The sequence below is a fragment of the Arvicanthis niloticus genome, chromosome 15 (assembly GCF_011762505.2).
Source record: "Arvicanthis niloticus isolate mArvNil1 chromosome 15, mArvNil1.pat.X, whole genome shotgun sequence".
Taxonomy (NCBI): domain Eukaryota; kingdom Metazoa; phylum Chordata; class Mammalia; order Rodentia; family Muridae; genus Arvicanthis; species Arvicanthis niloticus.
In genome coordinates this window covers 27,970,114-27,995,180 of record NC_047672.1, presented here as the reverse complement: position 1 = coordinate 27,995,180, position 25,067 = coordinate 27,970,114, and the positions used below count along the sequence as shown (strand labels likewise).

The following is a 25,067-nucleotide window of genomic DNA, read 5'->3' as shown; positions in this document are numbered from 1 at the left end:
CACACATTTAATTTCAGGAGATAAAGCCAAGCAGATCTCTGACTTCAAGGCCAGCCTGAGACAAAGCAAGTTCTAGGTGAGGAAAGGCTTAGATCCAGGCATGGTGGTACACACATTTAAGGCCAGGAGACAGAGCCATGCAGATCTCTGAATTTAAAGTCAGTCTGTGGAACAAGTTCCAGGATAGTCAAGTTTGGCAGTGAAGGAGGTGGAAAAGAGAAAGCTGGTGATGATGTACTAGAACAAGGGGCCGTGTTCCAGCCCCAGCAAGCAGCAGAACTCAGCAGCTTTGACCACATAGCCCTGGATTTAGGGTCCAGAATAGAAGAGATTACTGGGACAATGGATGCTGGTTAGCTGGAGCTAAGAGATTAGTGATGATTAAGAAGAGACCAGCATCACTGAGGTGAAATCTTCTGGTGTTTTCTGAGAGCACAAAGAAGCTGTGTTCCAGAGATAGCCAAGGTTGTACCTCCTGTAGCAGCTGTACTTGGTAATGTGTAAGAGTCACTGAGGTGGTACTGGTTTTGAAGGCATGAAGGGGTCATGAAGAACAGCTGAGGCTCAGCACTGTAAGAGACCACGGAAGGCCATTGGTGAAGGTGCAGCTTCAGTTGTAGTTGATGACCCAGGACTGAAGGAGCCATGCAAAGGAGTTGAGGCTTGGCATCATGAAGAGAGCCTCTGAGAGGCTATTGGTGAAGCCTACTTGCAGCAGAAGACCCCAGTGCATTAGAGATGCCAGTACCATGGGATGATCACCAAAAACAGCAGCAGCAGTGGAGTGGATCAACCTGAGCTTAGAGTACTACACAGGGCAGAGCTGGAGAAGTGATGCCAGCCCTTTGGAGGAGCCCAGAAGATCATGTGTGGATTTTAGACATTGAAAGTTGTAACACTGAAGTTGGCTTAGAGACCCCAAGATGTTCAAGATGCCAGAGCCATGGTCTAACTGCTGAGGAAAGCTGCTAACGGTGTGGAACCAGCCCAGGAGAAGGAAGTTTCTTACAGTCAACAAAGAAAAAAAGGAGTTAGAGATCTGAAGACTGCTTTGATGTCAGTCATGGAGATGCAGAGTTTGGAGTTTGCCCAGCTAGTTTCCTGTCTTGCTTTGGGGATTACAGTTAAGTGATTGGATGAATCTCAGAAGAGACTTTGAACTTTGGACTTTTAACATTGTTGAGGCTGCTGTAGACTATGGGAACTTTGGAAGTTGGACTAAATGTATTTTGTGTTATGCTATGGTTAGTTATGGTCCCCGTAGACTCACATGTTTGAACAAGCCTATGGGGGCCAGGGAGTGGAATGTCATGGTTGAATATGCTTGGCCCAGGGAGTGGCACTATTTGGAGGTGTGGCCCTGTTGGAGTAGGTGTGTTACTATGTGTGGGGGCTATAAGACCCTCATCCTGTCTGCCTGGAAACAAGTCTTCCACTAGCAGCCTTGAGATAAAGATGTAGAACTCTAAGCTCTGTCTGCACCATGCCTGCTTGGGTGATACCATGCTCCCTCTTTGATGATAATGGACTGAACTACTGAACCTATAAGCCAGCCTCAATTAAATGTTGTCCTTTATAAGACTTGCATTGGTCATGGTGTCTGTTCACAGCAGTAAAGCCCTAAGACAGACAGAAAGCTAACTGGGTGAAGTGTGAACACACAGTAAGTTAACTTTGTATGTTGAATCCGTTCATGCTGTACACAGTGTCCAAAGTGGGTTATGTATCACAGCTCTGAATTTCTGTCACATGACAAACTTTTAGGTGCTAGGTAGGCTACTCACCTTCTGGTGTCTTCAAAAATTCATATGGCAGGTCAGGATTGTGGGTTGGTTCAGATTGCCACTCTGGAACACACAAAAGACAAAGCTGTCGGATACTGATTTAGTCTTAATGAGATATGGTGATTTCCAAGGAGTCATTCCAGTTTGCCGAAAGGAAGGAGAATCCTAATCTTTGTCCTTACCAACATGAAGGGAAAATTCTCTTTCTGGCCCAGGTAGCTTAATTAGTTTGGGTATAGAATGATTAGGAACCCTGTCCAGAGACCACTTTTGATTGAAAGCCCCCAGCAGTGACTTTCTCATTTATATTCTTTTTGACAGTGTTTCCCTATGTAGCCCAGGCTATTCCTAAACCCACTGTTCTTTGCACCCTCACTGGAAGGTAGCCAAGTAAAAGGCATGTTGCTTTGTTTTGCTCCCAGAGGAAGTTGTCGTAGTGAGACAGGGTAAAATTAAATCTAGTTAAGTTTTCAACCATTTCTTTGGGAAACTGACTTTCAGCTGTCAGTTCAGCAGCCAGAACAATGAAGATTAGAAGTAGCCACATGTAACTGGAACCAGTGGCCGAAATGAGAGTTGTTTCACTTTGGTTAAGAACTCCTAACAGTGTCCATGGCTTGTGGGACTGGAGAGGTGGCTCAGCAGATAAGAACACTTAGCTGTTCCTGAAGAGGGCCCAGCTTTAGTTCATAGCACCAACATGGCAGCTCACACCATCAACACACATATTGGTGCAAATACAGACATGTAGGCAAAACACTCATACATATAAAATAAATCTTTAAAAGTTTATGTGGGTGGGTGTGTAGTTTTCCTAATCTTCACTAATAAAGGTGTTCACTGGCCATACTTGTTAACCCTGAGAGACTCCAGCTGTGCATCTACACAGTAACTACGGCTGCACTTAGCCGCTTGTTCTGTGAACTGACAGAGGAGTTTAATTTTTTTTTAGGTTGATCTTTTTTCTTCCTTAAATTATTTATTTTTTCACTTTACATCCTGATCACAGCCTCCTCCCACCTCTCCTCCCAGTCACACCCTCATTCCCCCTCTACTTCTCAAGGGGAGGTTCCTCCATGGGTACCAACCCACCCTGGCACAAGTCACAGCCAGACTAGGAGTATCCTCTCCCACTGAGGCCAAACAAAGCAGTCGAGCTAGGGAAGGAGGATCCAAAGGCAGGCAACAGAATCAGAGGCAGCCCTTACTTTAATTGTTAGGGGAGCCACATGAAGACTAAGCTGCCTGTCTGCTACATCTGTGTAGGGGGCCTAGGACCAGCCCAAGCATGCTCTTTGGTTGGTGGTTCAGTCTGTGGGAGCTCCCATGGGCTTGAGATTGATTTTTCTCTCATGCACAGGATGTTTTTGCCTGCCTGTGTGTCTGCACCATTTGTGTGCAGTGCCTTTGGAGGCCAGGAGAGGGCATCAGGTCTTCTGGAACTGGAGTTACAGAAGACAGTTGTTGACCATCTCTCCAGCTCCAACAGTAGTATATAAATGTAATCTTGGGTTGTTATTAATCATAGTCTACATGACCTAAATTACAGAGCATCTTTAATTTTTATAGATGGCTAAAAATTCATAAAGAGTTGTTTTCCCAGGGTGAGGCTTATCTATCGCACTCTACGTGTGCTGACTCCTGTGATTTCCCCAAGTGTGTAATGTGTGGTAGTGGAGGACTTCATTCATGTTCTCCACTTGTAAAACAAATGAAAGCCATAAAAAATGCATTCAAATACAGCACTGTTTTCTCTTACCTATTAGATACCCAGGTTCCAGTCGTTCCGTATTGGCGCCTGCCTGGCTTGGGCGTTATTATCTACCTGCTGAAACAGAGTGCCAGTGATTTCTTTAGCTATTATGACAGTCACCGCCGCAGCGTCAACAAGCTGCAGAATGTAGAACAACTTCCCCCAGATGAGATAAAAGAGGTATGAACTTTGTAATGAACTGTGGGGCTTGAAAAGTCACTGCTGCACCACAAGGGTCCAGGTGCTGGGCTTGGGCTTGGGAGTAACAATGAGCTACTCCATGCTACTAAGTGATCTGCAGTGGTTTCCTTTGCCATGTACCTTGTGAGCACAGAAATCTTGGCTCAGAAACAGCCCAGTAGCTCTTTTCAAGAAAATAGGAGTGGCTGCCCTGAAAAGGAGCTCCCAGGAATGTCTTCAAAAGCTGCAGAGAAACGGGGCTTGCTGTTGCAGATGTTTTCACAGTAGGACTTGGGAAGTTGTCTCTGAGTCTTCAGCATCTTCATGCTTTAGTCTTGATCACTTAAATTAATTCACGCCAGCTTCTTCACCTACTCTTGGAAAGGGTTTTTGTTTTTATTAGTAGGACCCCAAGGGCTGGTGGGCCACTAGGAAGTTGGAAGTGTCTGTTGAACAGACTTGCAAAGGCAGCAGGTAGACATTCATGTGGAAATTGACTGTTTCTTTGACTCTCATGTATTTGACTAAAACTCTTGTGTACAAGGCAGTATAAATGCATTTGAGTATTTTCACAGTTCTTACTGTAATGGCCTGCTCATAGTAGGTCATTTTAAGTTGTTACAGTTTATACGTATTTCTTTTCCTTAGTTATGCCAGTCTGTGATGCCTGCTGGCATTGATAAAATCTCTACTGCGCAGAAGTGTGTCTTAGCAAGACGTCGTCTGGTGAAGCTGATCAACAACCGTGCCAAACTGCTGTCCCTCTGTTCCTGTATCCTTCTGTGGTTACAGCCTGCGTGCAGACCCTAAGATGTGTTGTACTTACTTAATTCTTACATTATGTAACTAGAACCATATAGGAAGGGACATAATTATTGTCCTGTGGCCTGTCTTTTTTGTTTCCATGTTGTTATCTCAGTCTCACCTTGTAGAGCAGCAAGGTGCACTATACAATGTCCAGATGCTTTCTGTCTGGGCCAGTGGCTAGTGCACAGCAGCCTGTGGGCCTCACTTCCCATAGCTCACTTTGTGGCTTTTTCTGAAACATGTTCAGTGGAACTTCATCCCTGTCTCTTAGAGCAAGCTAGTTCATGATAGATAGTTAAGCACAGCTTCTTCCTTTTCTCTTTCCCAGAATCTGGTTTGCTAAAAAAAATACTTGATGACATTCTTTAATCTGAACTCCCAGATATCATCGAGACCTGCCTGTTTATTCTTTGGCGCCATCTGGAGTACTACTTGTTACATTGCACTCCAATGGATTCCCAAGATTCATTGTTTGCCTCTAGGACTTTATTTAAAAGCAGAAGACTACAAGGTGAGCTGTTCTCAAAACAGATGAGCCAGAAATGTGTTTGCATTTTAGGGCCCTGAAAAGTCAGATCCTTCCTTCTGTTGCTGTGTTTTCTTTTTCTTTATTTTTCTTTCAGCAAGGAAGGTCTTGGTTTTTTGTCCAGACAGGTCCTAAAATTCTGGGTGTAATTGATCCAGTCTCCTGAGTAGCTGGACCGTGGATGGACACCACAAACTACTCCAAGCGACCTTAGTTTTATGTGTCTCAGATTACTCAGTGAAATGAGTGCTGGAGAGCTAAACAGTAAATAGAACTGCCTTTTGTTTCTTATTTTCTGCCAATGAGAAGTGATTCTGGAGCCTGTTCATGGGCTGTCCTTCACTCTCCTGTAGTAGGTTTGCCTCAGCTGTAGAGTCATATCACAGCTAATTTTCTAGAAGAATAGACACAGGCCATTGTTTCTGTGTTGGGGTGGGCTCTGAGACGATGAACATGCTTTAGACTACCAGAGGAGTGTGAGACCCGTTCTGGGCTGGGACATGCTTCTCAGGCTCAGCCTCGAACCCTCACCACCTCTTCTTTATGTGCAGTGCCTCTGCTGTGCAGGAGACGCACTTGCAAAGCTGCTTCACTGTGTCTCTGATGGCCAGATTCTTTTTCCTCAGAACCCAATCTGGACTTCAGAAGTGGACTGGCTCAAGTGAACCAACACGATATAGACCAGGTAAGGGTCTATCATTGTATATTCTTTTCTCTATAAGAAGAAAGACTGGTTGTTGATAAAGTAGAAAGTAAGAGTTTCTTTTCATTCCCTAAAGACACTTTTTCTTAAAGAATTTTTATTTTATATATATGTGAAAGTGTCTTTGTATATGTATGTATACCATGTGTGTGCCTGACACCCTGGTAGGCCAGAAGTGGGCTTCAGACCCCTGGAACTGGAGTTAGAGGGAGCTGGGAGCTGCCTGATGTGGATACTAGGAACTCAACCCTGGTTCTCTGTGTTCTTACAGCACAGTATCTCTAGCCCACACTTATTCTTAACAAATGAAGACGTTTATTTTATGTATGTGCTCTGCTTGCATGTATTCCTGTGCACCACTGTGTGCTTGTTGCTCACAGGACTCAGAAAAGGGCATGAGGCTCTCCTGAATCTGAAGTTTGACAGATGGTTGTGAGCTGCCATGTGGGTGCTGGGAATTGAACCCAGGTCCTCTGGAAGAGATGCTCTCAACCACTGAGCCATCTTTCAAGCCCCTTAACAACTTCTGGTATGACCTTTAGGAGCTATTTTTTGTATATATATTAGTATATCAGCATCAACAATTGTTATTTAAGATCTATGTTTAATTTATATACATTTGTACAGGAATTAAAATGAGAAAACATTCTGATGTAGAAATGTAAATTTTTAGTGAATTTGGTACCCCATGACAAAAATCTGATGGTATTTTACATAGCGAGTGCCTTTTGTCAGTGTATGTGTGAGTAAGGTAAGTGAAGGGTAGTGGTGGCACTGGGTTTCAAACCCAAGGCCTTGCACATGCTAGGCAGATACTCTGAAATCACCTTACTTTATGTAAGAAAGACTGCATTACTGGGTGTCCCAGGGTGGGTGGTCCACAAGGGGAGGGGAAGTAGGGGAGGGGTTTGTAAGGGTAGGACTGAGAGGAGAGCAGGGACTGGTGGGGGTGGCAATTGGGATGTAAAGTGAATAATTAAATTTTAAAAAGATTTAAAAAAAAATCATAGGGTAACAGTGTTCTGAATCTGGAGATATAGGACGCAATACCTGAGGAGCAATGCACTAACAAAGGGCTATCTATGCTACCTCCAGCTTCAGTCTGATGCTGTCAGCGCTTTCGGAGAATCGCTGCAAAAGAAACTTCTTGACATCGAAGGCTTATACTCCAAAGTTCGATCCCGCTATAGTTTCATACAGGCTCTTATCAGACGTATTCGTGGCCTGCTGAGGATATCAAGGAACTGAGACTGTGCTTTCTCTTCTGTAGAAGAGATGAACTGAGGAAAACCATCTCTTTTTTATAGATGACTTTATTTCTAAATTATGACCGAAAGATATTTTGCTATTTCTTTCTTTATATATGGACATCTTTTCTGTAAACCTCTGCCTCATTTCACCCTCACTTGTGAATGAACAATAAAACACTTTTTAAAAATAAGAAAATGTAGGGTCAGACTTTTGAAATTATTGAGACTCTTCACATACAAATGTTTTGGTGCTTATGTTTTTTCCCGTGGATAGATCCTGAGCAGCAGTTTTCAGACATTATCCACACTTCACACCTTTGTGATGCTCAGGTGCTCTGGCATAGAGTGCGTGATGAACTACTGCCGTGCTCCTGCCATGAAGACTTAGGACTCAAAAGTCAAGCCGTCCCCCTAGAATTAGCCGCAGCCTTTCCTGCATTTCAAATGATACAATCTGTCTTTGTTTCTTTGAAAATATCATCCTGAGTATGGTAACTCAGATCCAAAAAGACATGAATGGTATGTACTCACTAATAAGTGGGTATTAGCCAAAAAAGTACAGAATACCCAAGATACAATCCATAGTACTCAAGACGGTTAACAGGCTGAGGGCTCCAGTGAGGATGCTTTAATCCCACCTGGGAGGGAGAAGAAAGCAATCACAGGAGGTAGAGGGAGGGAGGGCAGGATTTAGAGAGGATGAGGGGAAAGGGGGAACATGATTGGCAGGAGTGGGAGCTGGTGGAGGCAGGGGACAGGGACAGGGACAGGAGTGAAGTCCCAAGGGCCGGCAGAATGAATGGAAATGCAATCTCATAAGGTAGGTGAGGAGACCCTCTAGAATGTACTAGAGACCTGGGAGGTGAGAGACTCTCAGGACTCGAAGGGAGGGACCTTAGATGAAATGTCCTACAGTGGGGAGAGGGAATGTAGAGTCTACCTCCAGTAGAAAGACAGGGTATCAAGTGGAGGGATGGGGTTACTATCCCACAGTCAAAACTCTGACCCACAATTGTTCCTGTCTGAAAGAACTGCAGGGACAAAAATGAAGAAGAGACTGAGGGAAAGGAGGTTCAGTTACAGGCCCAAATTAGGATCCATCTCAAGGGGAGGCCTCATGGCCTGACTTTATTACTAATGCTATGGTGTGCTTACAGACAGGAGCCTAGCATGGCTGCCCTCAGAGAGGCCCAACAAGCACCTGACTGAGACAGAAGCAGATACTTGTACCCAACCATTGGACTGAAGTCAGGGACCCCTATGGTTGAATTAGGGAATGGCTGAGGAGGAGGGCTACCCCATAGGAAGGCCAGCAGTCTCAACTATCCTGAACATCAGATCTCTCAGACACAGAGCCACCATCCAGGCAGCATACACTAGCTGGCACGAGCACCACACCTCCCCAGCCCCAACCCCCACATACATAGCAGAGAACTGCCTGGTCTGGCCTCAGTGAGAGAAGACACACCTAACCCTTTAGAGACTTGAGGCCCCAGGGAGTGGAGAGGCCTGCAGGGGTGGGGTGGGGACATCCTCTTGGAGACAGTGGGGAGGAGGCATGGAACCCGGAGGGGGGTAATGACTGGACTGTAAGAAACTAAAAGTAATAAAAAAGAATTGTGACAGTTCATCTGCCTATATTCTCATTAATGATTACGTAGTCACTGCTCTGCCTGTTCGTTATTGGTTTTTCCTTCTAGCAGCAGCTTCAGCCCCGTTCATAAGAGGCTGCTGAGAGGGCTGAGGCCCGACTTGTGTGGAAGCAGAGCATTCATCTTAATTCCCTGCTATTGTGGTTGATAGTTTTTGTTTTTAAATCTTTGAACAAAATTTCTACAGCTTTTAAGCATCTTCATTAAAAGACTTGGCCACTGTTACGTTTTAAAAGTAATTTGCTGCCCACCAGCTAAACAACAGCTGTTAGCTAGAAAACATCCCGATAGAAGGCACATGTCTTAGGGAGACTTGTAACTGGATCCAAAGTGTCAGCCTCTCGCCTGCCACTCCACTGGCATTTGCCTCCCAGCAAGCCGTTGTCTGTCACCAAGAACACAGCAGCAAGATCGCTCAGTGCATAAAGGTGTTTTCTGCCAAGGCTTTTTTTTCCTTTGTTGGGTGTGTTAGAGTTTATTGCTGTCATGAAACACCATGACCAAAAGGCAAGTTGGGGAGGAAAGGATTTATTCTGCCTACACTTACATATCACTGTTCATCATCTAAGGAAGGCAGGACAGGAACTCAAACAGGGCAGGAACCTGGAGGCGGTTGCAGAGGCCATGGAGGAGTGTGGCTTACTGGCTTGCTCCCCCTGGCTTGCTCAGCCTGCTTTCTTATAGAACGCAGCACCTTCAGCCCAGGACTGACTCCACCCACTATGGGCTGGGCCTTTCCTCATTGATCAATAATTTAAAAAAAAAAAAATGCCTTGTAGCTGGATCTTCTTAGAGGAGGCATTTTCTCAATTGAGGCTCCCTTCTCTCTGATAACTCTAGTTGGTATCATGTTAATATGAAACTAGCCAGTACATTGTGTTGGTTTTTTTTTTTTAAATAGGTAGAAGTGATTGTACAATAAGTTCAGAATGCCCACCCCACTTTCTCTGTAGATATTAAAGTCCACTGTGTTATTTTTCTCAATTTAAATACATTTTAGTATGTCAAACCTATTGACCTTGTCCTTGGTGTGTGTGTGTGTGTATGTGATCTTTATGTTTTATCTATTTTTTTTTCCTCTAATCAGCTCTTGTCAGTTTAGCAGAGGAGCTGGGAGGAGGAAGAGGGAAAGAAGAAATGACACGGATGGATGGAGAAACACAGAAATGGAGGGAACTTCTGATAGAGGGCTTGTCTAGGTATGGTGGAGGAGAAAGTTTGTTATAGGTAAAAGGGAGACAGATCTAGAGGCAAGGACGTCTGGGAGCCCAGAGGACTTGACCTTGACTGAGCTGGGCCATATATAGAGAGAGGGAACAGAGGAGGGGAGAGGCGGCAGAATGAGGCACAGGAGCCTTAAGGGCAAAGGGACAAGAGGTTTGGGTAAAAGAAACAAATGGCTGGATCTAAGCCTCAGGGGGAAAGGCAGCCCAGCCTCTGGGCTGGTGAATTTACAGTAGAGGGCTTCATGTGCCAGCCATACTCTGTAACAGGAAGGAACTGGGGGATGCTGGGAGAGGACCAGGAGGCCAGGTCCACTTTGATATGGTAAATAGTCATCTCAGCCATTGTCTCAGGGTTTGAGGCTTAACATACCCCACTAGGCCCCCTTATGATTTGTTTTTCTGTTTTTTTTTTTTTTTTTTGAAGCTAGAGTCCCACTTAACTAGATAAAGGTGAATTCCAAAGACTGAGAGCAAAGTGAGAAGGGCAGTGTCAATGTGCTTCTGTATGGGGGTGGCCAGCAGTGCGACAGGACAAGAGTGGATTCATCTTTGGCTCCTACATGGTAGATGATTCAGGCTCCACTTGAGGCAGTAGTAAATTTAGATCGATTAGGCGGTTGCTGGTGGCGGCCAGCAATCACAACTTGGATCCAGTCGGGCCAGACTCTGAAGATCTCTCTCCATCATCTATCATGGGTTTGAGGACAACCCTTAACTAGGCTGCATAGCACATTTGTGGACTTTTGAAAAATAGAACCTTTCCCCGCTTTTCCTCTGAGAGTAGGCTGTGGCGGGGATTAGTGTGGACTTTGTAAAGACTCCTAGGAGAGTCAGTTGCTCACCTGGCATGGAGTCCATTACTTCACTCCCACCCTGGTTTAGTAGGTCAGGGAGCCCCACGTCTGACTGTGTTAACACAATTGCCAGCATCCTTGTAATGTGAATTCAACGGAGACTGATACAAAGAGGCCTGGGTTTGCACCTCGCCCTCTTGCTTCCCGAGACGGCCGTCAGAGGGCGCTGCGGCTCCGCGAGTCGCTTCCGGGATGGAGAGGGCGGGGCAGGGCGGGGCGGGGCGTAAACCGGAACCTTGCGGCGGGTTCCGCCCTCGCGCTGGGGAGGAGTCCCGGAGCCGAGCGGGAGCAGAAGCGCCTTTCACACCCTCCTCGCCCTCCCCACCGACATCATGCTCCAGTTCCTGGTGAGTGGGGCCTCGGAGGATCGGGCCCCGCGGTCGCCTCGTCCTCTCGGGGTCCCGGGTCGGCAGTGCACAGCTCTGGAGTCGGGGCTCGAGCCTGTCGTCGCCCCTCGGGTTTGCTCGTGCAGTTTTCCTCTGGCCTCCTCTTAAGTCCTTGGGTCTTTGCCTTGGTTTATATGCAGTCATTCAAGTTCCAAAAACTTTGGGGTGTCAGTGATGTTACTGCGTTTTCAGAAACCACTTACTGTGAGCTCTTTGCGTAATCCTCGTAGTAACTTTGGTCCTTAATGACTTGGCTCCTGTCCTGTCCCCGCGACCCACAATGGACCCGGTGTATTATACTCGGCTTCTTTGAGGCCCTAAGAGTGCCTTTCACACGCCGCGCATTAGTCAGCCACCTCACGAGGTCGGAGCGAGCGATCCACAGTGCCCTCCCTCTTCAGACCTTTACAGCTTGCCCGCTTTGAGGAGTGAGTCAGACTGCCCTACAGGTTAACTCTTGTAGAAACCTCCCCCTCCCCGCATCCTTTCCAGTCTCCCTTTTGAGTTAACACGTTTTCTGGCAAAAATCAAGTATTTCTAAAATTGCCTGTTGAAGATTCTTAGGGAAACTTGCCAGTCAGATTTTTCAGATGAAAGTTTTCAAACACTTTCAGAGGAAAGCGTTCCATCCTCTAATTTTAATAAAGCAGATATCCTCTTTCTTTCAGATGGCCAGTGGCTACCTGGTGCCACTGAGTTGCTTTTTAATCCTAAATAGGATTGCTGACATAAACTGCCCTACAAAGACTCATTGCCTCTGGGGATTTCTCTAGTGTCCTAACTAGGCCTTAGTTTAGGAGATAGGAGTAATTAGCAGTAATCTACTTGTTAGGAAACACTTTTAAAAGTAGCATCAGCCAGCTACTGTAAGGTGATATGATTGGCCCTTCCACTGCACTTGTGGCTCATTGATAAGTAGGGAGAACATTAATTCAATGTTACTCAATTCAATTAATTAATTAATCAATTAATTGAATTAATTAATTAATCAATTAATTGAATTAATTAATTAATTAAGTCAATGTTAACTTTTTAAGTGTTTGCTGAATGAGTCTATTAGGTGCGGGACTCAACTGCTCTGTACCTACATGGGTTTTGATTGGAAAATTCAAATTTTTCAACATTTAAGGAGAGATCTGAAGCTAACCATTAGACTCTTAGCTCAGAGGTAACTGCTGTTCTTTCTTTTGCCCTGGGTCTGTCTCCTCTTCATGACTTTTATTGAGGAAAACGGATACAGATGTACAGAGGTGGAATCAACTTTTCTCTTGTGAAACTTGGCCAAACTTCTGCAAATCTTTACATTAGCTATTTCAACTGTTCTTTAATGTTTAAGAGTTTAGACTCTAGAATCACACTTGAATTTGTACCCTATCCTTAATCTCAAGGGGTGTGTGTTGGGTGTGTGTGTGTGGGGGGGGGGTTTGGCAGATTATTTAAAATTTCTATGCTTCAGTTTGTACCTTCTGAGGTCTCAGAAGGAGCCAAATCATTAAACACTTAAAACATTAGCACTTAGTAATGGTTGAGATTCTGCCCTTTCTGTTTTGTAAGGTATCAGAAGCGGGAACTGGCCTCTGTGGACAGACGATAGGAGAGGGTTGGGTGTGATGCCTTGAGTCCAAGCTCTGCACTTTGATGATGCCGGGCAGCTGAATACTTTGTAACTTCCAAGATGTTGCCTAAGTTGTTGTCTAGGGGGCTCTTGAAAATTTTTGTATTTGATTGTGTTGCTTGTTGTTTCCCTCAGATGAAAGTGCATACCCAGTATCCCTGTTTGCAGACTGCACTCCACAGCACCGGAATACTGCTACAGTTTCTGTTCCTCTTACCCCTGGGGCCCCGCAGCAGCTGCCAACTTAAATCACCTCCTCCTAACTCATTCCCTTTCAGCTTTTGGGGCCTGTGTACTCTCCTGTCTAGGTTCTGTCATGGGATAACTCTGAATGGTGGAGTGAGGGTGACTGGCCACTGCTCTTGCAGAGGGGACCATATCTGGACGTAGCAGCTGGGAGGCTCCCTCCCTGCCACTAATCGTGTCACTGGCTGCTTGCTTCTGCTCTTAGTTCCTGTGAATTGCTCAAGTCCTGAGCTGTGCTCCTTAAACTTACCCTTAGGGAACTGGCTCCTCCTCCACTGGGCACCTTTCACAGCAGCCTCCAGAACAACCTTGAGTCTCCTGTGCTTTCCTAGTAACAACTGTCAGTGTCTCTCCTCTCCTGTCTCTCAGCCTCTACTCATCTGGATTGAACCCCCACACTTAACTCTCACATTTGAAATGTTGACATAATCTTTGATCTCTTTCTTTTAATTCATTTTATTCATTAAAACTTTTACTGTTGATATTACATGCCTGACGCATGTATTCGATTGCTTATCTGATCTTAGGGTCATGTAATACAGTAGGTACATCTTCAGCACAGCAAAGATTCTTTCTCACATTGCATCCATTTGTCTATTGATTTCTGCGAATGCCTCTCCTGTCGGGGCAAGCAAGTGTAGAGGTCCGAGGACAGTTTCCAGCAGTTGGTTCTCCTTCTCCCATATGGGTTCTGGGGATTGAACTCAGGTTGCCAGGCTAGGGTGTTTCCCTGCTGAGCTATTTTCCAGATGAGACCTGCTGTGTAGTCTTGAGTAGGCCCTTTAATTGCTCTGTGCCTCAGTTTCCCCAGCATAAACCTGGGCAGTATTAGTGGTTATTCCATGTAAGCATGCTTGTAAGGATCAGCAGTTAATGAAAGGTTAGAACATTACCTTTCATGTAGGCCTTGGGGTCTCCATGACTGATTCACAAAAGCCTGCTCTGTTCGGTGTGAGTTACTTCCTCTGCGCGGTGGAACGCAGGCTGTGGACTGGCAGGGCTCTCCAGGCTGGCTGACTTGCTGCTGCTTCTCTTTGCTACTAAAGGATTTAGTTTGGGGATATAAAGGGACTTAGTCAACACGCAGTGACTGACTTCATTCGCAGTCAACCCTGCCTATTGCCGGGCCCATCTGCATATCTAACTAACCTTGGATGGAGAACATTAGAAGCGAGTTGCGTATGTGTGGTATGTGTACAGTTCTTCCTCACCGTTCCTGAACAGTGCAGTGGGATAGGTTGCCTCAGGGGATATGGGTGGGTCCCTGTGTATGACCTGCTTGAATAGCTACAGATGTTGGGGTGGGGGATGTCCTGGGATGGATCCCCTCATTAATTGTAGGTCTTCCTTGTTCACTTCATTACTACTGTTGTTTATAAGATACTGGAATATTTGCTCCAGCTTCTTTTAGAGCAGGCAAACCAGTATACACCTTTCCCAGAAAAATGTCATGTTCTCCTGTTGAATATTGGCACATTAAGGAGTTACTGATAGTTCTTGTTTGTTTTTTCTTTTATTCTCTAAGCAGTATTACTGAATATAAAGCATAGCATGCTTTTCTAGGGAGCATTAGAAGGGCTTTAGCCTTAGCAAGGTTTTGCTTTAATGCACAGAATGTAGGTGGGTGGTTTTTTAGTACTTGAAGTAGCTATTAAACATTTGATGATAGTCTTCACACTGAGTTTAAAAACCAAGACACAGAAATGGTAGTGTGTGTACGTTCCTCCCTGGAAGGCCTTCTGATTTCTTCTTTTGAATCAGATTTTTAGAATACTATTACCCAGGCTGGAGAGTTGCTCCAGCTGTTGAGAGCCCTGGTCGCTCTTCCAAAGGACCTGGGTTCGATTTGCAGTACACTGACAGAGGCTGACAGCATCTGTAAGTCCAGTCCTAGGGGACCTGCCGTTCTCTTTTGGCCTCTGTGCACACTGCACACATGTGGTGTGCACTGTACATGTGGGTAAAACACCCATACAGGTAAAAAATTTTAAAATATTTTATCCACTTAGCTTTTTATTAGTTCTAGTTAGTCTATAGTTTTGAGTTGTAGCTGCTCTTTCCATAAACAAAATACCTATTTTAGGTGTTCTTTCCAGTGCTAGAATGAGCTTCTGTTTGCTTAATCTTTTTTTTTTTTTCTTTTTAAGATTTTATTCTTTTAAGTGTGCTTGCGCTCAGGGCAGAGGTGTTAGTCCTCCGGTGAGGTGCAGGCAGTCATGAGCTGCCCGATGTGGGTGCTGGGACTGCACCCTCGTCCTCAGAGGAGCAGCCTGAGCTCTGAGTGGCTGAGCCATCTCTCCAGCCTCCCCCACCCCCACCCCACCCCTTTTTTTTTAAAGGTTCTTAAACTTTTATCAGTAACTTGGGCTTGGGTGTGTTATTTTTGAAAATACAGCTTGATGAGTCACATTCAGACTTGTCTGCCACTTTGGGGTTTTGCCAGGAGCCATCCCAGATAAACATTGCGGTTTTGTTTGCTGGTCTCCAGACACAACTTTCTGAAAGGGAAGGGCCTGAGCAGATGACAGATGCCTCTGTTTTGGAGTAGGCGCTGTGCCTTTTAACAGAGCCTTTTAGTGTTAATGGATAAACTATGTTGATCGATCTGTTTGTGTATTTAAAAAAAAAAAAAGGTACACTTAGAATAACTTCGATTTCTCACGTACAGACTCTTCCATTTATTGTCTGAATCTCCTTCGCTCTCTGGAATTTCCATTCTTTCTAACAAAGCCCAGTTTGGAAGCCACGAAGTTGTCTTTGGTTTCTTCTATTTCACCCCAGGTAGTTGAGATTACATTACCAAATTTTGATGTTATTTTTTGTTTTTGTTTGTTTGTTTTTTGGCATTGAGACAAAAGTTCATCCGTTTAATGTATGTAATTCAGTGACTTTAGTGTGCTCAGAGACTGTGGTAAGGATTCATTTCTCATTTCCCCTCTCCAACCTGGACAGTCAACAGTTGATTTTGTATCACTGTGGCATTTCTGTTTTGTATAGTTTTTTTAGTAGAATCATACAGAATGTGGTCTTTTCTGACTGCCCTTGACCACACTGTCAAGACTCCTCTGTATACAGCATGGAGCACTGAGTGCTTCGTTTCTCGTTGTGATGCGTACACTATAATCAGCTCTCCAGTTGTTTCCGCTCTTGGTTGTTAGGAGTGGCTAAGCCAGGAATATTGATGTAGGCATCTTTGTGGGAGTTTATGTCCCACCTTTTGGTGCATACCCACACTGGAGCTGGCACATCCTGGAATTGCTCACATAAAGGCTTATAAAGACCTCCATCCCATGTCTTGCTAACATTTGTTGTTCGTTTTGTTTTGTTTTGCTGCTTTTGAGTAAAGCCATCTTAGTGGGTGTGCCATGGTTCCTCATGGTTTTGATTTGCGTTTCCTCAATGACTAACTGATGTCCAACGTCTGTAGGCTTGTTGTTTGTGTGTCTTTGAAGAAATTCACTCACAGCTTTTGCCCATTTTTTTAAACTGAATTATGTTTCTTTGTCATTTATTTGTGAAAGATCTTTATTCTGATATAAAAAAGATCATCAGATTATGATTTACAAATAATTCTATTTTGTTGTTTGTCCTTTCTCTTTGAGGGCATTATTTGAAGGGCAAACATTTTTACGTTTTTATTTATTTTGTGTGTGTGTGTGAGAGTGTGTGTACACATGACTATCCGAGACTCCTCCTTGGCAGATGTGGAGGTTTCGATTTACTTTTCTTGTCTTTTCCTACCTGTTGACCATTTCCTGAAGCATGCATGCTTTCCTGACCTCCTGGGTTCTCCATCACTTTTCTGAATAAGTGGCACTTCTCACCTTCTGCTCTGCATCATACTTAAAATGTCTCCTTGTAGATCTGGTAGTATTTTGAAACTGGAATGGGTGCCATGTATAGAGGCCATTGGTTTTGTTTTGCTTTGTGTTCTAAAATAACTGTTCCCTTTTCTGCTCCAATGCTTGGTGACATTGCCAAAATAGAGCCACACTAGATAGCCTGTGTTTATTTTGAGACACACATAGTAAGAATTAGGAATTCTGTGTCTGAGCCGGAACATTTCGGTGTTAGGCTATCTTAGCTCTGCACAGCTGGAGCAGGTTGAGTGGCCCCCTGAAGGCACAGTCTCTCAGACTTTAGTGTCACTTAGTGCCTCTCACGGTCCCTCAGCCCAGTTAGGATTAGCATCACCAAGGAGTTTTTTTTCCTCTCCTTTTAAATTTTGTCTCAAATTTAATTATCTTTCTGGATTTCAAAAAGTAAAGTTTGAATCTACTAGAGTGGAAAAGATATAAATGTGATTCTTATTACTACCTTTGCAGTGACTTTTAAAAAGCATCAGAAAATGGTTAGCGTCTAGAAACTAGGTAGTTTCTTTTGTGTTTCTTGCTAATAACCAACCAATTTAAAATTAACTTTGGATTTAAAGGTTAAGTATAAGACACACTTAGTTGTATTTCTTGTTTTTCTTTTCTTTTTGTGTTTTGTTTTTTGTTGCCCCCTTTAAGGTTTATTTTTACTATTTTTAATGGTGGTGATGCTGGAGGAGGTGGTGGTGGTGGGCAGTATGTTCACTGGCGTGCAGATGCCGCCAGAGGGCAGAATAAGGTGTTGGGTGTTGGTTCCGGAGCTGGAGTCAGTTGTGAGCTGACTGAAGTGGGTGATGGGAACTGAAGTCTGGCCCTCTGGTCCTCGCTATGTTCTTAACTGCTGAGCCATGTCTGCAGCACCACCATTCGTATCCTTCCCTCACCTTAACTGCTGAGCCATGTCTGCAGCACCACCATTCGTATCCTTCCCTCACCGGCATCTAGTTGGACACCCAGGGAGGCACCTCATGTGTGATTGATGGGACAGTTAGTGCTGTTCTTTGATTTCTGTCTTAACTTCTCTATCGAGACTGAGTAGAAGCAACACTGTTTAAACAAAATAATGGGGGGAAAGGGTAGATGCCAATTTGAATTTATTAAGTTAGAAATTAGCCCACAGTTGCAAGCTCTGAAGTAAAAAGTCTCTAGGAGAAATCAGAATTATCATTAAAATGCACAGCCGTGGAACACTGGCCCATTGTGTATATGGAGTATTCAACATTTTCAGGAGACTACTCACCCAGTGGGATAAACATTTACAGTCCTCCAAAAATTGTTCCTGTCCCTTTTGGCACTGAGTGGGAGCCACAGACCTTAAGTGTCCTGCCCTTTAGTCCCCACCCTTGGCGCTTCGATAGGCTTGGTGATTTGTCAGAGTTTCCCGTTCTTCTCTGTCCTCGTGGATCTGAGTTTCTGAGTAACTCAGGTTGTCTGCTGCTGCCTTTGTGAATAACCCTGGGCAAATCACAGTAGTTCTTTTGAAATAAGAAGAGACTAAACTCTGAAAGCCCCTTTATTTTCTAAGCTTTTGATTCAAATGGTTTGTTGTTGTTGTTTTGAGACCAAGTCTTGTGTGGGGATGGGACTTTTGTTGTGTAGCTGGGACTCTCTGTGTAGACCAGGATGGCTTCTCCCTGCCAAGGATCCTCCTGCCTCTGTATCCTGAATGCTGATGGCAAATTTGAGCCACCATACGCAGCTCCAGTGGGTGTTTGCAAGTGAATATTTTTTTAATCAGCTGTGTACAGGAGTAACCTGTACACACACCAACAACAAAGAGTAACAAAATAATAGTAACAAAATGAGAACACTGGCTTCCAGACCTCCATTCAGGACTTTATGGAGCTTTCAAGGGATAGGGAAACTTGCTCAAAGCCACCGCTTATTCTGTTCTAATGTTGATGTATGGCATATGTGTATGTGATTGTTTCATAGAAGGAAGATATGACTTCTATGTTGTATGCAATTCTACACTGAGAACCTGATCTTGGAAAGATGTAGCCTGTGTGTCTGACTTGGTTGCAGGCTTGTGATGGGTTTTGTCTTCAGTATAACTCTCCTGTTCTGTTCTTTCAGCTTGGATTTACTCTGGGCAACGTGGTTGGAATGTACTTGGCTCAGAACTATGACGTAAGTGGCCACATTCACGTCTTTCTTTCTTGACTTCCTGCAACCATTTCATAGTGATTTTTCTCTCTCAAGGTGAAGTTTGCCCTCCGAGCATAAATGAGGTCTGTAAGTGTGACTCCTTAATTTTATAGAAGCTTTTCTGTTGTTTGAAAACATAACTGACCTCACAAAGGCATGCATGTCCGCACGGTCCCAGGAGAACTGGACGTGGACTTGGAGTGTGCCTGCGGAGGAAGTCGGTTCGGTAAAGTGAGGAGTTACCTCCACCTCACTGTTGGTGTGTAAGGGTGAAAAACGGGGTGCCGCAGCCAGATGAGGAGCCTCGAATGTGCTTCAGAGAGACGTAGGAGGGACAGGGACTTCATTGCTTTATTATTTGTTGTTTATAGATACACTTCTTTTAGCTGGCACTTGAATTGAAGGGCTGAGTGTGTATCTAAAGGGAGAGCTGGGCCTGGCCTTCAGAGAGGGAATATAAAACTAACACTGATAGCTTATGTATGTAGGTATGAGCCAAGGGAATACCACTGAGTAGGTCTCCAGAGGAAACCAAAGCCTTGGCAAAGCCTTTTGTCCTTAAAAGAATAGAGGTGAAAGAGACTGGTTAGTCTTTCTAGTCTTTTTATCTATACCTAGATTATAATGTTGCTTTTTTTTTTTTTTCTTTTTAAAGATGCCAAACCTGGCTAAAAAACTTGAAGAGATTAAAAAGGACCTGGAAGCCAAGAAGAAGCCCCCTAGTTCCTGACACTGCATTCTGGACCCACCAATTCCGTCCTGGGAGAGGGGCCTGCCTCCTTCATAGCCACATCCAAAGCTGTGTTCCTCTTTGGTCTCAGACCCTGCGTGTTGCTTCACATCCAGTATGGGCCAGAAGTCGAGTTAGCTTCATGTTGCCAGCATCTCCCCTCCTCCCGTATCTTCTGTCCAGCTGTTTCTGAGTTCAAAGACTGGAACTCTGGTGCTAGGTTAGCAAACACAACCGTAACTAGTGCTCACCTGTGACTTGGGAGTCCCACCACCTGTTGTCAAGGAACGGACGGATCTGGACAGCTGCTGTGGATTCACTGTCCAGCAGTGATAGCAGGAGCTTGCTAGACAAACTAAATTTTGTTAAAGTAATTAAAATCAGTATCTTTGAGCCAGTTTCTGGTGAATTAATGCATTTATTATATATTGTCATCAAGGAGCTCCATGATTGATAATTTAACCAATAAATCATTTTCTGGTCATTAACCAAGAAACTATTTTATGAATTCTGTAAAAAAAAAAAAATTGGGAAAATTTAAAACATGCAAAGTAACTGTTGTCTGAGTACAGTTCAGTCTATTTGGTATGTGTTTTTTCTTAATGATATATTTGAACTGAGTCTGCTGTCAAAAGAACAATTCTTTATGTTTTCACTTGACAGGATGGGCAGATAAGTGAGAAGCTGTTGATAGAATGGTACTTTTTTTAACATTAAAATTTGTACTAACTGTATAACTTTATAGTGATTCCCACACTAATCACAAATATGTGATAAAAAGCATCTCTTGAGGGAGATTCTGCATCTCTCCACAGTTGAAGCATCTTCCCCTGAGTCAGGATGGATCATCAAAACATCATCATCTTTATTTTTTTAAAGAGTCTCCCAGTGTTACCCAAGGGTGGTCTTGAGCTTGGGCTGAAGCAATCCTCCTGCCTTAGCTTCCTGGTACTGGAACTACAGGTGTGCACCATGGTGTCCAGCCTATCTGTAATGTTTTTAATTAAAAAGTATTTTTAAAGTTAGCTATTCTCACAGGAGATGACAGGAAAGTGATATCACATGAAGGTTCTTTCTAGCCTCTGTCTTGTTCCCAGGTACAATTCCTCAGGCAATCTCTGGTATCAAGTTTCTGTGTGCCTTTGAGAAAGAATGTCTAACCACACGAGTTTTTGTTTTTTTGTTACACATATACATACATATATATACATACATGCATACATGTTTATATGTGTTTGTATGTGTGTGTACCTATGCTTTTTGTCTCTTCCTTTCATTTTTGTTTTTACACAGTGTCATGAAGCCCATGCTTTATAGTCAATGATAACCTTGAACTTCTGATCCTCCTGCCTCTGCCTCTCAGGTGCAGGGATCACAGGTGTGCACTGCCATACCCAGCTGCTCTTTTTAAAGCTTTCTTTTTCTTTTTCTTTCATTTGCTTTCTTTTTGAGACAGAGCCTCACTATGTAGCCCTGGCTAGCCTGGAATTCATTATGTAGACCAGGCTGGCTTCATACAGAGAACCATCTGCCCTTGGCTTCCTGAATGCTGGGATTGAAGGTGACTCCATCATGCTTGGCTGGCACTTTTATTCTCAATGGAGAACCTTTCCTGTCAGTACACTAACCTTACCTCTTTGTTAACTATGTACAATTCCATTGAATGGTTGTTTCATAACTGAATGTGCTACTGATGAGTGTTAGGTTGTTCTTTTGCTGGTGTGGTGCCAGCGCTGAACCTGCTGTCCCTCTCCTAGAGGAGAGCTGTAAGGTAACAACTCTCACAGTCTAGTTTGCTGAGACATGGTATCTTGTTTCAGAGGGCTGGTTGGGTAGCTGACAATGCCTTTTTAAAGCTATCTTAGCAGCAGACCACAGGTTGCAAGGATTAGTTAGAGACACCCGTTTTCAGGAAGTGATGACAATGATCCCATATGAGAGTCAGAACCTAGCGTTGCTACTTAGAGATACATTCTGTCCCTGTAAAGGTCCTCCCTTTACGTGAGACAGAAGTTAGCTTCTCCCTAGCCGTGGCGAGTGGGCAAGTGGTGTGTTCTTCTGAGACTCTTTGGAACACCCGCCTCATGAGGGTTTCCTGAGAAATGGTGAGATGATGTTGTGTGCTCTGTTAGACTGCTTTGTAAACTGTCCAATAAATAGTAGGTACCAGCTGGGAAAGACTGTCTACCACACTTCTTTCCTATTTCCGCAGTCACTTTGGAACCGATGCATGTACAGCGTGGTGGTATAGTCTGTGGTTGGCCTCTTGGATATGAGTGAAAATACACAGTCTGCAATACACAGTCTGCGGTATCTATGGTCATACCACCCGGCTCACAAGACTTGATTGTGGATGACTGGGTCATTAGCAGAATGAACGACAGCCTCAAAGAAGAAAGATGTGTCACCCTCGAGGATACTCAGAATGCCGAATAGTGGCTTTATTAGCAAGCCGTTTGCAAAAAAGAACCATCATGACAGCATTGTTGTATGTGTGGCTGCCTTGGAGATGGTGGGCCTTTAGATACTAGGAGATTAGGTCTTTATGCAATAAAGATTTATTTTTCTTTATGTGTGTGTCTGCATGTGCGTATGTTTATGTGAGTGCAGGTACCCTGCAGAGACAAGAGGGTCAGGTCCTATGGAGCTGGAGTTACAGATGGTTGTTAGCTACCTGATGGTGCTGCTGGCAGCTGAACGCTTGGTCAAATGCTGTTAACCTCTGAGCCCTCTCTTCAGTCCCAAGGTCTCTTTACATTATATTATGTAGTCAAACTCTTGGTTACGGAGGGCTTCCCTCAGAAGTGACCCCTACATGTACTGATAGAATTGTTTCTATAAGGGGAGCCTTCTTAATTTTGGCTCCATAGAGATGGGTATACAGTTAATACAGGATAGTTACAAGTTTGCTATTTAGGTACATTCTCCGGGGTTTTGTTTTTTTGTTTGTTTTGTTTTGTTTTCTGTATTTATTTTCTGATCCAGGGCACAGACCACTGCCCATGCTAGGAGACCACTTGCTCTCTCCTGTAGACAGTCACATTCCCCAGCCCTGGCTTTCTGTTCTGTAGCAGCAAAAGGTAGCTCAGTTCTTGGGCAAGACATTTGCCATTGACATAAATGTTGGAGGAGTCTGAAACTGTAAGTTGTGGGGGACATGGGTTGGAAATTGTTCATGTGAGTGGGGTTGCGTTTGTGATCATGGGAAAACCCATCACCAAAACATAACTTTCCTTCCCAATCTTATAAATACTTGAAAAACCTGGGGATATAATTTAAGAAAACTTTGCCCTGGGTGACCGTAAGAGGAGAGTCACTTAAAATACTCCAGCAGCTTCCATGACATGTGAAACAGAAAACTTTAGGATTGTTCAACACGCCCCAACCCCCAGCATCCACCAGACAGGGTTTCTCTGTGTAGTCCTTGGCTGTTGTACTCCAGGCCAGCCTCAAGATTTGCCTGCCTCTGCCTCCCAAATGCTGGAATTAAAGGTATGTACCACCATTGACTGGCCTGATGGTTGAAAATGTAATAACTACATTAAACTTTAAAGATACATCCTTTTTTAAAAAAAACGATTCCTTTTTTTTTTTTTTTTTTTTTTTTTTAAAGTTTTTAATGTGCACTGGTGTTCTGCTTGCATGTCTGTGTGAGGGCGTCAAATACCCTGGAACTGGAGTTAAGGACAGTTATAAGTTGCCATGTGCTGGCTGGAAGAGCAGCCAGCTCTTAACCTCTGAGCCATCTCTCCAGCCCTGAAAGACATATCCTTAAACTATAAACCTAGAGAAAAACCACCTAACATTTAATATTCTCAAAGGGTGACATTTCCTGAGTCATTACTACAGCATCTTCAGAGTTGATGTTTTATGGAGTTAAAGAGATATCTACTTCTGGTATAAAGGAGAAGTCCATTTTTTTTTTTTTTTTTGACTTATTCAGTGTTTATTCCCATGGCCACAGAGAAAAGTAAGATCCATCCATGATTTCCCCATCGTCTGTCCTGCTGGGCATGGTGCACACGTCCACATGTGTAATGTTTTTGTTTCCACCGAGCAGTTCACACCCTGGATACCACGCTGGTGTTTGTTGTCTGTTGAGGTCTCCCACATTAGAAATGTTACTTTAACTCTCCTCCTTGTGAAAGAACACTGTACTGTACTGTAGCAAATCAAGCCTTTCCCAAGCTCCCAGTCTTGGGTTTGCCTCTGACACATATGAATGAGTTCTTTTTTTCCTGTCTTAGGGCATTGCCTTATGGAAAGGAACTTAGTGAAGGGAAAATATTTTAAGACCTCGCTTGTTTTTTTTTTTTTTTTTTTTTAAATAGGGAGTTTGTATTACTTAGAATTTCAGGAGTTCAATATATGCTTTTTCCAAAGTCTGGTTGTAGTATATTCAGTCAAATAAGGAGGACATAATGGATGGTGGTTTTATAAGGCACAGTGGAAGCAAAAAGAACTGAGGGGGGTTTTATAGAAAGAGCCCAGGGCAGAGCACTGCCTGAATCATCGACACAGTGGCCGGGCAGTGGGAAAGGTGTGGTGAGCTGTGTCATCTCTCACATGCAAATGCATAGGACTGGGACAGAAAGTGATGTGTCAGTACAGTGTTCACTCAGCAAGGACGGCCCCACGAGAAAGTAGAGAGTGTCACTCCCTTTGTGTCTGCGTGGTTCAAGCGTCTTGCAGTACTGAGAGCCGTTCTAATGTTCAGCAGTGCTTTTGCCAACAGCAGAGCCTTCGAGTGAAACCCACTGTAGCCACAAGGGATTGGTTCCTGGTCTCCTATAGACAGCACCAAGATGCTCAAGTCCCTTAGGTACAGTGGTTTGCATCTGCTTATAGCCGACATACACCCTCTGTGGAAGGAAGGTAGCCATTTTAAAAAACCAAGACGTGGGATGTAAGACTTCACTTACATAGGAGATCCCACGAGTGCTTACTGTTATGTTCTACACTCCTTTCTGCTGCTGCGACAAAACACTCTGATCAGAAGTGACTTGAGGAGCTTACAGGTTATTCTGCTTACAGGTTCATCATCAAGGGCAGCCAGGGCTCTATGTAGGAACCTAGAGGCAGAAGCAGAAGCGAAGGCCAAGGAGGAATGCTGCTTACTGGTTTGCTTCCTCTGGCTCGCTCAGCTACCTTACACAGCCTAGGTCCACCTGCCTAGTGATAGCATAGCCTACAAAGGGTTGGGCCCTTTTATGTCAAGCAACAATTAAGATACCTCATAGATGTGCCCACGGGCCAATCTAATGGGGACAGTTCTTCAGTTGAGGTTTCTGGGTGTGTCACATTGACAACTGAAGGTAATGTGGCTACAGATGCC

The 25,067-nt window shown here is 44.1% G+C and overlaps 2 protein-coding genes across 6 annotated transcripts in view; both read left to right on the top strand.

The window, feature by feature from the left end:
* The window catches only part of Nup205 (nucleoporin 205), a 68,393-nt gene extending 61,194 nt beyond the window's left edge, over positions 1-7,199 (top strand). For 2 of the 4 annotated variants that reach the window (XM_034519026.2, XM_076913546.1), the window contains exons 39-43: positions 3,551-3,717; positions 4,366-4,489; positions 4,907-5,035; positions 5,677-5,735; positions 6,849-7,199. In XM_034519026.2, the coding sequence (XP_034374917.1) occupies positions 3,551-3,717; positions 4,366-4,489; positions 4,907-5,035; positions 5,677-5,735; positions 6,849-7,001 (632 nt within the window). In that variant the 3' untranslated portion in view covers positions 7,002-7,199. Of the gene's footprint in view, positions 1-3,550; positions 3,718-4,365; positions 4,490-4,906; positions 5,036-5,601; positions 5,736-6,133; positions 6,283-6,848 lie in introns of all 4 variants that reach the window. The other 2 variants (XR_013104089.1, XR_013104090.1) reach the window with 2 other exon arrangements.
* A 3,731-nt stretch (positions 7,200-10,930) lies between these two features.
* Positions 10,931-22,303, top strand: Stmp1 (short transmembrane mitochondrial protein 1). 2 transcript variants are annotated; one of them, XM_076913545.1, is made up of 4 exons: positions 14,122-14,170; positions 15,651-15,763; positions 18,931-18,984; positions 19,658-22,303. In XM_076913545.1, exons 1-4 carry the CDS (start codon positions 14,137-14,139, stop codon positions 19,730-19,732), a joined length of 276 nt encoding a protein of 91 aa, XP_076769660.1. In that variant the 5' UTR covers positions 14,122-14,136; the 3' UTR covers positions 19,733-22,303. The 2 variants fall into 2 exon arrangements, with proteins under 2 accessions (XP_034375608.1, XP_076769660.1); XM_034519717.2 differs by lacking the exons at positions 14,122-14,170; positions 15,651-15,763 and adding an exon at positions 10,931-11,082.
* The last annotated feature ends 2,764 nt before the right edge of the window (positions 22,304-25,067 follow it).

Coding starts and splice junctions, on each gene's coding strand:
- Stmp1 (XM_076913545.1), top strand. CDS start 14,137: ATGGAGAACATTAGAAGCGAGTTGCGTATGTGTG. Junction 14,171..15,650: donor AAGCGAGTTGCGTATGTGTG/GTATGTGTACAG, acceptor TCTCACGTACAG/ACTCTTCCATTTATTGTCTG. Junction 18,985..19,657: donor ACTTGGCTCAGAACTATGAC/GTAAGTGGCCAC, acceptor TTCTTTTTAAAG/ATGCCAAACCTGGCTAAAAA.